The sequence below is a fragment of the Elaeis guineensis genome, chromosome 12, assembly GCF_000442705.2.
Source record: "Elaeis guineensis isolate ETL-2024a chromosome 12, EG11, whole genome shotgun sequence".
NCBI lineage: Eukaryota > Viridiplantae > Streptophyta > Magnoliopsida > Arecales > Arecaceae > Elaeis > Elaeis guineensis.
In genome coordinates, this window is record NC_026004.2 from 15,520,386 (window position 1) to 15,533,437 (window position 13,052).

The 13,052-nt window shown below is 38.2% G+C and overlaps 1 protein-coding gene across 3 annotated transcripts; it reads right to left on the bottom strand.

Annotated features, from left to right (window-relative positions):
- Positions 1-599: 599 nt before the first annotated feature.
- LOC105055027 (uncharacterized) lies at positions 600-11,254 on the bottom strand. Of its 3 annotated transcripts, none has more exons than XM_010936719.4 (10): positions 11,040-11,254; positions 10,557-10,944; positions 9,151-9,360; positions 8,792-9,010; positions 5,844-5,910; positions 5,568-5,759; positions 5,261-5,352; positions 3,913-4,101; positions 3,659-3,795; positions 600-1,315 (listed from the first exon to the last, which is right to left on the bottom strand). In XM_010936719.4, exons 1-10 carry the CDS (start codon positions 11,144-11,146, stop codon positions 1,039-1,041), a joined length of 1,878 nt encoding a protein of 625 aa, XP_010935021.1. In that variant the 5' UTR covers positions 11,147-11,254; the 3' UTR covers positions 600-1,038. The 3 variants fall into 3 exon arrangements, 2 of the variants coding, with proteins under 2 accessions (XP_010935021.1, XP_073102386.1); XM_073246285.1 differs by having other exon boundaries at positions 717-1,315; positions 5,261-5,364; XR_012135690.1 differs by lacking the exon at positions 600-1,315 and having other exon boundaries at positions 5,257-5,352.
- Between the last annotated feature and the right edge of the window lie 1,798 nt (positions 11,255-13,052).

A 13,052-nucleotide genomic window follows, 5' to 3' on the forward strand; every position in this document is an offset into this window, starting at 1 on the left:
GCTTACCCCAATGAAGATTCTCAAGCTTCTTTTAAGAAAGTATGTGAGAACCCACGCAAATTATTGTCTAGTCCCATGTAGTTGGGAATTGTGTAGAACTCAAGTACTTGTACAAAAATAGAATCGAAATAATATTTTTCGGTAAGGTTTTTTTTGGATGAGATTCTTATTTTGTCATCACAGCAAATGATATTGACTGACGAAGCTGACCCACAGCTTGTATGCGATAAAGAAATGCTGGAACCCAAGCCCCTTAGAACAAGCCACGTATCATTCATGACGTCTTGGTGTTTGTGACCGAATATAATTGAATTTGACCCTTAGCCTGATATGGAATCAAAGCTTAAACGAAAAAATATCTGGAACAATACAACCATGCGTTTAATCCTACATTAGTTGTGCTTCAGATAGATCTTAAATATCTACACATGACCAACGAACCTAAACAACTCCCTTCAGTTAGCTTTTCATGGTTGTGCTTCCGATTGATCTCGGATTCTTGCACGAGGCCAAGAAACCCAAACAATGCTGTTCTAGGTGAGGTCGAATTGGAATGCATTCTGAAGTGTACCGGGCACCTCTACAATTGAAATATGATATGAACGCAACGGGACTGAAACTTATGAGTTACAGCACTTCTTTACTAAATTGCTTCTGCAGTTGATCCAAACTAAAGAATTCACGGTTTTGATGCCGTTATCTACAATAAAAGGGACTGTATAGACAAATTGCCATTCACTTGTATACAGACGCAGGCTTTTGACAGTACAGAAGGCAGCAGGCTCAAACCCAGCAGCCTTCCAGCTACATTCCTCTGATATTACCAGAGAGCCAGAACCAGATCCGATCGCATCAAAGAAAAGCAATTTTGTTGCATGGTGGGGGGAATTTCCACCCAGTCCCAGAACATATCAATATGTTCATTGCTACGCTCTCTGAAAGGAAACGATATTCACATTTCAAACGACTCTTAAAACAGAGGAGCCTTCATGAATGCTTCCCAGAAAAAAGATCGAACCCAACGCATGTTCTGGTTTCTCAGCACCCATTGGCTGCTGAAAAATGAGACTCATGAATATCTGAAGCTTTGATTATTTCCGTTTCATCAGTGCCAGATTCACCTAGTACAATCCCTTCTTTAAAGAGAAAATGGTCAATTGCGCCGAAGAACTTGGCAAGCCGCATTACGGCAGACTGAGAGACCATGCTCTCTGGAGAGACAGATTCTGGTAGATGAGGCAGGCAGGCAGGAAAGAATTCCTCCTGACAGTTGGCTGGTGCATACTGTGCAAGAACAGCTCGGCAAAAAATAAATCTGCAACAAAGAGAAAACGAATAGCACCAGGTTGACATATGAAATAACTGTTACTTTTTCACCCTCTTCTATTTAAATCACAAGAAAGGAGAGGTAGTCCAACATTCGTGCTAGAGAACCGACAAAGACAAATAAGATGGTTGTAGTTACAAATAGTTACAGAACATCAATTAGATACTTATTCTAGTAATTTATATATATTATGGTTATGGATTAGAGTTCAAGGACATCAAATAAGGGTAAGGCTGGGATGACCCTTAGCAGTACAAGACTTCAACGTAGGATAATTTACCCGCTTGAAACTCCAACTGGCACCCATTTCATAACTGCTGCATTAAATTGTCTTTAGAATATCTATTTCCCTGTAGCTCCACTAGCACCCGCTTCCACACACACATGCACTATGATTGTGGCAAGGGATGGCCTAAATAAAGAAACAATAATTTTCTGTGGTCTACGGATGAAAAATATAGTAGTATCATTCTTGGATGAATCAGACAAATTATGATTTTTATAGCTGTTAACGTTATAACTAATATAGGGGTTGATCAAGGAGTTAATGTAATATTAGGTTTTATAGAGATTGGCGAACAAAGGGGAGGTTTCGGCAAAAGGTCGAGCATACAATAATTTGATCATCTGATAAAAAATAAATCCAACAACATCAAGAGGATAAGAAATAATACTTGCTATTAATTAGGACAAAGAATTTAATTATGAAGATACTAGTGTAATTCATGTGAAAATTTTACTTGTGCGCATAAATGAACTGAGAAAACATAGGCTAAAGACAATTTATTAGATTTAGTGAGCCACCAGCGACCTTTGACAGGAGCCAATCATCTAGTGTTTGAAGGAGTTATAATTTTCATGCATGGAGTCCTCAACAAGAAAACAGATAAATTTTTTACAACCAATAAACGATGCATAACTTGCTTCATGCTAAAACCGGTCACCTCATATTTATTTAGAAATTCTATTGACCAATCCTATATACAATGGGAAAGAAAGAAACTTGAGTAGTCCGATAAAAAAAATTCTACATATTTTATGCAAAAGTTTCCATAACGGCCTTATTCTGTTACAAATGGACCTCCATTGCAACCATTATTGTACATTATAACAGTAATAATGGCCATCACTTCCTCATGTGATTTGGAATTATTTAGTATTAAAATGATGGATGTTGTAACTGCTGTTGCAATTATGTTATAACAGAAAACAGCGGGCGGTAGTGGACAAGTACTGGTGTATTTGTCCAAATCACTGTTCTCTCACCAAAAGATTAATTTCTTCCCATGTGGTACAAACTTTTTTTGGATGGAAAGTTGGAATAACAATTTGAACTTTGCCAGAAATATTATTTTATTTACTGAAAGGTATATATGTCAAGCAACGCCTGTTATTACTATTATATAACTAGTCGAAGACCCGTGCATTGGGCGGGGTCAGATGTATGAAAATAATTTTTCTTCTGGATCTGATCAGATTTAAATATATATATATATATATATATAAATCTTCATTCAAATGCTTAGAGTCACTTCATATTCTCAACTACCTATATAAATAGACTTTAATTATAAAAATATAATAATACCATATATTAATAACATAATTTAATATGAAGAGGTGTTTTCCAGATCGCACAACAAAACTCATTTGAGAAGCTGAGTTGGCAATACTCTTTTATATATATATATATATAGATGATGCCCATTAAATCAGGTTAATGGACAAATAATAGCCATTATTTAGATGCCTATCATTAATATGTATAACACGATAACCCAACAGAAAACAGCAGGCAATAGTGGAAAAGTAATGGTGTTATTGTCCAAATCATGTTCACTTACTAAAAGATTAATTTTCCCATGTGGTACTAACTTTATTGAATGGAAAATTGGTACAAAAATTTGAACTTTGGAAGAAATATTATTTCATTTACTGAAAGGTATAAATGTCAAACGTCGCATGTTATTACCGTTATGTAACAGCCATTATAACAGGATAATGGACAAACAATGGCCATTATTTAGATGCCCATCGTTAATATGTAACAACATAACAGAACCCCTCTGAAACTGTTATAACCGCAGTTATTTCTAAACCATGCTTTATGCACTTTGGCCAATATGATGAACAAGCAATCCAGGGATGCATCTCTTGGGATGACTTTTAGTAAGGAATGGTTTTTATATTCCTGAAATCATGATTGTCTCGTCTGACTAGCAACAGTATCAAATAATGCAGCAACATAACATGCTCCATCAAGGGAAGCATTAGATTGTTTATAAGAACAAAAACAAATGCAGTAGTGATTTTGAATATTCGTAAAATAACCTGAGAAGGAGTCGCCTCAGAAATGGATCACCCATAACTTCAACCCAAACTGGATGGAGTGCAACTGACGTCACCAAAATTGTTTCCCACTCACTTAAAGACAATGAAAATAACTTCTCAGCTTCGTTGTATGTATCCTGAAACACTTAGTTAGTACCATAACCAACAAGAGAAAGCTACTAAGGAGGAGGAAGGAAACAAGAAAAAAAGGAACAACTCTACATAAAGGAAGTGCATGCATAATCTGACCATACCCTATCAATGTTCATGCCAGAGATACCAATCAAGTAGCAGAAAGCTTGCACTGGAGCAGTGAGGAACATAGTAAATAAGCTTCCATTTTGATATGGAGCAGAATCACTAGTGGCTGTCATGACTGGGGGTCGAGAGATTGGAGAAAGGAGCATAGCTGTTGTCTCTCCCTTCTCTGCTCCATGTATAACCTGTACAATTTTCAAAATACTGCTTATATACAATTGTCATGAATCAGAAGAAAGGATGAGTACAGTCGCATGGACAAATTGATTTAGTATAAAATGTAAAATCAGAACCTGCACTGTCAGAGTCATCTAAAAATCATTCAACATTATTTTCCAACTCATTTCATACATCAGAGATCATCTATTTATAGTTATGCATATAGTTCACTGAAACCAATTGATGAGAACATGATTCATGGTTCTTGATTATTTTTTTTTTATTTTTTTTGTAAGGGTTGAGATGATAGCTTCAGCAGTCTTATTTCTTATTGATGCTCTTGGGATCAAATAGAAGGGCGAGATAACCCAGTAAACCTTTTTTACTTAGAAAAATGAAAGATGAAAGAGATGCAGAAGGACCTCCATGGAGGTCAGAAACAAACAAGGGCAAATAAAAGATGTTGAACAGCATAAAAGAAAATGCACCAGCTTAAATATCATTTGAAGGATTAAGTGAAGATAATCATCATAATAGTTTTGTTATTATATGTTAGTCGATGCGTAACAGTATCAGTGTGCAACAGTATGCACCAATATACGGCACTACATATTTATACAAGATGCCAAGCCCAACTAAATGAAAAGGAGTATTTAAAGTATGTACACTATCAGTATGTCAAGCCACTGCGTATCAGAAAATAGGACATATTACATTCTGATACCATGATATACACCTAATTTTGTGTAAATTAATTATGCATACGGTTAAAGATAAAACAAGGAGACACATCAACAAACAAAAGAAAGATTGTACAACTGCAAGATGTCAAGCAGCATGATAAGCTATAGAAGTGCAGCTACAGTAATACAACTTGGTCCACAATTATCATTTCTCCAATCAAAGGAAATTAAAGTCACATGCTTGCAAATATCTTGATACCAAGACAATATAAAAACCTTTAAAATAGGCACCAACCTGTCCCTCTACCTATGCATTAACATTTGCCACAGCTGCTAACTATCTTTGATTTCAGAATACCATTTCTTGCATATTTCAGGAAGAAAATGCAAGAATACAACAACAAATACATCTGAAAAGTGTGTGTTTATTTACGTGTCCAGGGCATAATACTTTTGAGACCACAAAAGTCAAGCAGGAGGAAATTAGAGTTGACAAACCTGCCTTGAATGCATGACTATTATTACTGTCAATAACCAGAAAGAGAGGTCTTCTTGTAAATGGAATCAAATCACAAGGGTATACGTAGTTTGAACCTGGAAAAAGAACTGAAGTCAAATTCAATACGCCACCTAACCAGGAGACCGTTACAGAATTATGCTACCAGAACTTAAATCATCAAATAAATATGGCAAAGAAACATTAAAAGTGCATAACTGCACTTTAACAGCAGTTAAACAAAACCTGCTAAAATAATAACTAAGCAGACATTAGTATATTTAGATATAGATGGTAAAATACTAAAATGTACCTCCACTTCCACGTGAACCTAACCATAAGCCAGGTTGACTGTGATTCTCCTGGAATGACTGGGTTGGGCTATCTTGTGGAGAGCTCAATGGAGAGGACATGGCAAGATTATTAAGGCTCCCCACAACTTTTTCCGCAACATCTGTAGAAAGTCCCGGACTTGACAGTACCGGAAGACTTAGTCCACCCTCTCCTGCAAAATGTTTTTAAAAGATAATTAAGCCACAACTTGGAGCATATGAATAAAAGGAAGATATGAAAACGAATCATGTTTAACCTGCTGCAGAAAGATATATCAACATGATCCCATCAGCTGGGAGTTCCTCACATATTGTGGCAACGACCTGCACCAAAAGTATTGGCCACCAAAAACAAAGGACACAAGAACAAACCAGAATAGAAATCACTATCCACTACTGGCATAAGTAGACTACTAGAGAGCATCCTTTATTGTTAGAGCTAAATAATAGTTAAATTTTTCATTTAATACACTTTCTAACCAGCAACTTATAACATCTTGACCATTCCTGTCACAAAAAAAGTAATCAATGCAACAATTATATGAAGACACAAATCACTGATTAGCCATTGTCCAGATGTCTGCATAGGTAGCTCACCATGCTTAATGAAATGAAAATTTCAAATGATATTTTTCCTAGGTGCTTGTGAAGATAAAATAGTCCGCATGATTAATAATTGATCCTAAGACTAATTCAAGATATCAGCAAAGCATCCAATTTTCCACCTAACATTACACCCTTCACAGATGTGTTCAGCAATAGGAATATATGAAAAGATCATTGAATCAATAAATGTGCTAGTGGGATTTTAATGTATAATGACAAAAGGAGAAAAAAAATGGAAATGAAAAGGAGTTTCGCAGAATATAGCAAACCAAGTTATACAGATCTTTGGACTTAAAGTCCTATTTTTTATTTTCTTCCCAATTGATTAATCCATATCCCCTGAGTTTAGGGGTTTATATTGTGTTCTGAGAAATAGTCAGGTTGGTCCTGATAGGGTGTTATGTTATAGCTTTTTTTTTTTTTTTTTTTTTGCTTGGCAGCTTACATAGGAAAAATGTTGCTTATTTAAACAAATCTAGCCATTGTTTGCTCCGACATGTTATCTAGATCACTGAATGAAGTTTGTCTAAGGGCAAGTTTGCAAGCTTCCAACGAGGACCTCAAGTCTAGCACTTTATCAGACTTGTTATTTGCAGATGATTGTCTTTTTTCTTTCTACAGCTACTAAGCAAGATTTTGAAGTGTTATTTGCAAGCTTTTAGTTCATGTTCTCTCCCATTTTAGAATTCCTCAAGGCATTACTGATTGGTCAGAACTTACAATCAAAAATGTTGTTCTAATGTCAATAGAGGATTGCATTTGGTGACCTGGGATCATGTAAGTATGCCAAAAAAAGATGGGCCATCTAGGGCTCCCAAAGTTTAGCTTTTGGCATGAAGCTTTACTTAGTAAAGCAGCTGTTAAAGCAGTGCTTGAGGAAGGAAATTTATGGACAGAAGTAGTCTGTGCTAAGTATAGTTTTACAAAAGAATGGTCTTCATATGAATTTCCTGTTGGTTGGTCCCCTATATGAAAGTCGATTTATGAAGCTACTGAGCTGATTGCCAGTGATTCTGTATGGACTGTTGGAAATGGTAAATTTGTTAATTTTATTTATGACCATGGATCAGTCAGGACCCTCTATCTAGGCTGCCTACTTTTATTAATATCGATGCTCATGTCGAAGGAATGTCGGTAAATCAGCTGTTCTTGCCTGGAGTTGGCTGGATTTTTGATCTTATTGATGACCTTTTTTTGCAGAAAGCAGTGTTAATCTATCCTTTCCAAACCTATGGCTAAGGAGGTTGATGATATTCAATGCTGGGGTCCTACCATAGAAGATGAGAAATGATCAGTGAAGTGTATTTGAAGGCTCTCAAACTTGAAGGCTCTCAAACAAAGGTATGAAGGCACTGAGGCAACTTGTTGGGTATGACCTATCAAAGTTCACCCAGGAGTCAGCACTTTTCTATTGCATGCCTTGTAAGGATGAATTGCATCGGCAAGGAATATCTTCAATTTAGAATGCCAATGCTTCCATAATGATGTAGAAGAGCTTAATCATGTGTTTTGAATGTTATCAAAATTGGATGCTTGGAACTGTTTCCATATTCAACACACCCTGACTAGTTCTATGGTCAATTGGAAATGCTGCTTATCTCCATATTCAACACACCCTGACTAGTTCTATTGTCAATTGGAAATGCTGCTTATCTTCTCTTCGAACAGCCGACCACCCTTTCTGCTCTACACATCAACAAACTCTTCTTGCTTACCTGTGGAAGGCAAGGATTTGGAGACTTTTGAACAGGATACTCTGCTTCCTAATTAGGTGATCCATCTTGCTTTCTATTTAGCTAATGAGTCTCTCATCAACGTTGAGTATTTATCTAAGCTGAGTCCCTCGGAAGTCTACCTTCCCAAATATTCATGTTTGTTGAGCATGACCTTTATCTCCTGGATACCCCCACAACCCATCAGGATTAAACTTAATTTTGATGGCACTCTTAAAGCAAATGAAAGTGATGGTGCTAGAACTTTAATTTGGGATTTCAATCATATGCCTCTCTATGCTGAAGCTTGGCATCTTTCTAATAAGTTGGTGCCAATGGTGGAGTTGTTTGCGGCATGGTTGGGACTTAAAGCAAGCTGTGTCTTTCTCTTGGGCTTATGACATCCAGAATGAAGGAGACTCACAAATGGTTGTTAATCATCATCAACCTCAAATTCTTGGCATCATCCCTGCATATATTAGATTCAAAAGCTTTTGTTTCGGTTTCCATTAACAAAAGTTTTCAAAATCCTATGTGAAGGGAATGGCCCAGCTGATCGGCTAGCCAAGTGGGGTTCAAAAATACCAAGCCATCAAAAGTTGGGGATGGTCATGTCCTAGATGATCTTCATTGGATTGAAGCTGATAAAAGAGTAAGTTGTCTTCACTAAAAAGTAGTCTTTATTTTTCTGTTTCCTTAGCATGCTCCTTATTTATAACAATGAATAAATAAATAAATCTAGACCTTAGATAGTTGACATGTTGGACATTGTTATGTTCATAACAGCTAGTAGGCTAAATTGAGAGTTATTAAAAACAGAATATAAACAAAATAGCAGATAAACTATATCCAAACCAATACTTTTAAGACTGTACTGATAAACTTACCGTGAGGAAATGAGTTACAGTTGGACGGTACAAAATCAATTTCCGTGGATTTGGTGGCAAAGTAGGATCTCTAATATCCTGTAACAGATTGACACGATTAGGCCCTGTTCCATTATGACTACCGTCAGCACTACTCTTCACTGAGAATAAACCACAGGGTTCCCATTCTAGACACTGAAGCATCCTGAAAGTATCCAGAGTCAGCTCTGTAAACTTGACCTGGTCCAGAAAAATATATTCCAGTAACATTAATTACCATAGACCACAATTATAAGAATTTCAGAACACAAAATGGATATAAAGTCTTTGAAATAAAATAAAGACAACAGGAATGGATATTAGTGGAAGCTGTAACCAACCTCGCCGCTGTTACAATAGCTGCTTAGGATAGCATCACGTAAAACTAGACGTCTCTTGGTGTCACAAGAAGCTACACTGGAAAGAGAATCTGGATGTGGATCGAAGGCAAAACTATACCTCAAAGGCCTCATAATCATAAAAGGTGTATCAGCTTTAAGAAACCTAAATATCTCATGGACCACATGCTTCCACTCTTTGAACTCTGTTTCCTGTATAGACAATTCAAAACAAAGTTTAATGGCTTTTAAAGTCCATAAATAACTATCATGGTCCACTGATTCTAGAACCATATGATTTTTCAAACCATCAGAAACATTTTTAAAAAGCAATATTGCCACATTAAATTTCTTTCGGAAAAAAAAAATCAAAGCTGTTTTTCTATACATAAACCCCAGAAACAAAAAGTTGACAACATATGCTACATAAGTTGATGATACCTATAAAATTCTAGAAATAAATAGTTAAGAATTTCGGCTTTGTTTCACACAATCACACGCAATCACATTGCATGCCTGCTATCATGCATGCAAATAGTTGAAGGTCCATATCAGTCAAAAAGATGGAAAATGAAATTTTCTATTTGTTTCTAGAAGGCAAAAACTAAGCATTGGTTAAATGCATCTCAAACTCTGATTTAGCATAGCAATTTTTGATTAATGATACCAACTCAGGAGTTTCGAAACTCAATCCTCTTTTTTACTCCTATATTTTGACTACTTTTGCCTAATCCAAGAAGCATTACCTCAAAGACCTCGGGTCATGAGAGAATACACTATAAACTTCTTTAGCTAAGAACTGAAGACTGACTGAGACAATGTAACTAAAGACTACCCATCCCAGAATAAATTATTACTGTACACGAAGTCTTGTTTACAAACCCATTTAATCCACAACTTCTCATTCTTGAGATCATGTAACTAGAGATTGCTCATCCCAGAAAATTATTAGCATACAAAAGTCCTGTTTACAGTACCCATTTAATCTGCAATGTTCTCATTCATCAACAATGAAGCAAGATTTCAATGTAATATCATCCAGTCCAAATGACATTTCGATCCCTAACTTCCTGCCATTACATGCAACATGTAATTCACAAGACATCTCTAAATCCATCAACTTTCTCCAATTCTTGCAAAACAAATGACAGCAACGATAAACAAATTTACGGTTCAGATCATGTCACTTACAGCATGTCACTCACTTTTATATTCATAATTATTTTCAATCTTCACGTATCAAACAATAACACTTTCAGCAGGCAATTCTATATATCTCTACAAACCCACCTCTTCCCCATTTCTTGAGAGCAAGCAATCTTAGAAATAAACATTTGATCTAAAGAAAAATCTTATCAATTAAGTAATCATATAATGGAAACACGAGGCAAGAACTGGAAGAATCTCACCTGGAAGTTCCTCTTGCACTCATCAACCAGCGCTTTGAGCTGATTCGACAACCGGCTGACCATCTCCCTCCGGCCGAGCACGAGGCAAACCATCAAGAACCTGGCGAGGAACCGGAGCTGCTTGTTGGCGAGGGCGGGATCCTGCGACGCGCCATCGCGGAAGTACTCGCGGCTGAGGATGGCCTCATAGAAGATGTAGGCCTCGGAGAGGTAGGAAGAGTCGCTGGTCCGCTGGTACTGGCCATAGTAAAGCTGAGCGATCCTGGAGGCGATCTCCCCGATCTCCCACCGCCGCAACCCGGCCTCCACCAGCTTCTGCCGGTTCTCCTGCTGGAGTTTCCACAGCTGCGTGTAGATCTTGAAAGCCTTGTGGAAATCCGAGTCGTTCCTGGAGAAATCGAAGAAGAAAGATCGAATAAATTTAGGGTTAGGGTTCTTGAATGGATTGAAAGCAAAGAAGGGAGGGGATCGATGGGGACTCACCGATTGCGGCCGAAGTTGGGGAGATCGCGAAGCCTGGAGAACTTGCGGTCGGCCTTGTCGACGAGGGACCAGAAGAGCTCGTGGATGGGGATGGAGCTCTGCGCCATGGGAGGGAGGCGAGCGAGGTAGGCGGTCCCAGAGGGGGGGGAGGGGGAACCCAGGAGAGCAGTTTGTCAGTTGGACTGTAGGAGGGGGGGAGGAGAAGGGATGAGGGTTTCGGGTTCGGTGTCGGTGAGGTTTATAGCGTATCCGGATCCACGAGTTTCGGTTTCCGAGTTCGGCACTGCTCTAGTGCGAGGCAGGGGTGGAACCATCTACCAAGCAGGCAAGCAGATTGAATGATCCCGGGCGAAGCTTCAAACTGTTGGAGCAAACTTGATTTGTTTACCATTTGTTGGCGCGAGCATCCATGCGCTATCGAAATGCTGGAGCGAACGGTAAGATGAGCCTCCAAAGGATAAAATTTTTGATCAAAAATTATTTTGATGAGAATCTTTCGACGTTCAAGTTAGAATTTTTGTCCTACAAATAAAAAAATATAAAAAATAAAATAATTATATATTTTTTTTTGGATCCTTTTGGAGACTCTTTTATGGACGAAGGGCTGGAGCTTCAATTAGTAAATCAGTTAGCACAATCCCACTTGATTAAGATGTGATTTGCGCAGGGTGCAAGACCATTGCTCGAGATTTTTGGGATGTGACGGTAGAGGTTGCTTTATCAGTTTCGTAACAGTTGTCACCTGGCAAGTGTTGAATTTTGAATTGAGTTATCAACTGAATATCGTCGAGACGAGAATTGGTCGGCAATGATTAGGAGTCGGATGCCTCATGCTACTTTTGGATGAGGAAGTTAAAGGTCAGACGCTTGCTCGAAAAAGAGAGATTAGTCAGCCTGACCTGATCGGCCAACAGCCATCTTCTGATCGGACCGATCTGACCATTCAGACGCACCATCGATTCGTCAGCCTGAGCTACAGGAGTTGGCTGATAAGGAAATATCGATGATTATGTACAAGAGTTGCCGAGAAGTAGTCGGCAGGCTTTCATCTGCTTAGGGTGTGAAGTATCGATCGGACAGATGTCGAGGACTAGTTCGATAAAAGTTATGGCTGACTATAAGTCGGCAAGAGCTTCGGTAGGTGGGCCCACCATACTTGGACATCCTGGATCCTAGACTTTTTCATATCATTGGTCCACGTAAAATTTCTCCCAACACATGCCCCCTATTTTCGAGTCCGAATTTTAGTCAGACGAAGGAAGTATACCTGCTTTCTTGGGCTGAAGATGTGAAAAAATCCTTCAGTTGAAAAGACGTGCGCATCTTTTGGGATAGAAATGAGGCGGTGCGGCTAAACCATCATGACTGAATTAAATGGGCATCATTTCGAAATCTCTTTTTTGAATCATGGTGTCAATTTGTCCAACTGATGGCAATAGTTAACCGAATAGGAAGATGCCACATGTGCCACATACTGTAGGTTTTTAGGCAGGAAATGATTCGATATCCAGGAATTATCTTCCTTCGGCCATAAATAAGGGAAGCATCTGTCCTTGTTTGTCTGACTGTTGCTAGGCCTTTCCATCCTCCCTTTCTCCTTTTTGTCTTCACTGCAGTTTCTTAGGACAAGAAGTTCTCCATTTTCATCCATGTTGCAATTTGTCGAAGATACTTTTGAAGGTGTCTGCCACTCCATTCATTCATCTTCTTCCTTCATTCCCATATGGATTTCTTTGGTGTTCCTTTCTCGCCCATCTGTTTTTTGTCCTTCCCTTATTTTTCTAGACCACCTTTTAGCCCTTTTTACTTAGGAACGGCTAACCAGAGTGAGGTTGGGCTTGGTGCTCTTGCTTCCGTACTGAATCAGGATGACTTGAATCGAATAGGGATTTGACATGGAGTTCCTTTGGAGTTCGATCTAGAATTCCTCGGGGCCAAAGATCGAGTAAACAATTCACCTCCTGGCCGACTCGACGTGTACAAAGAAGCACTCCGAGTAGGTTTAAGATTTTT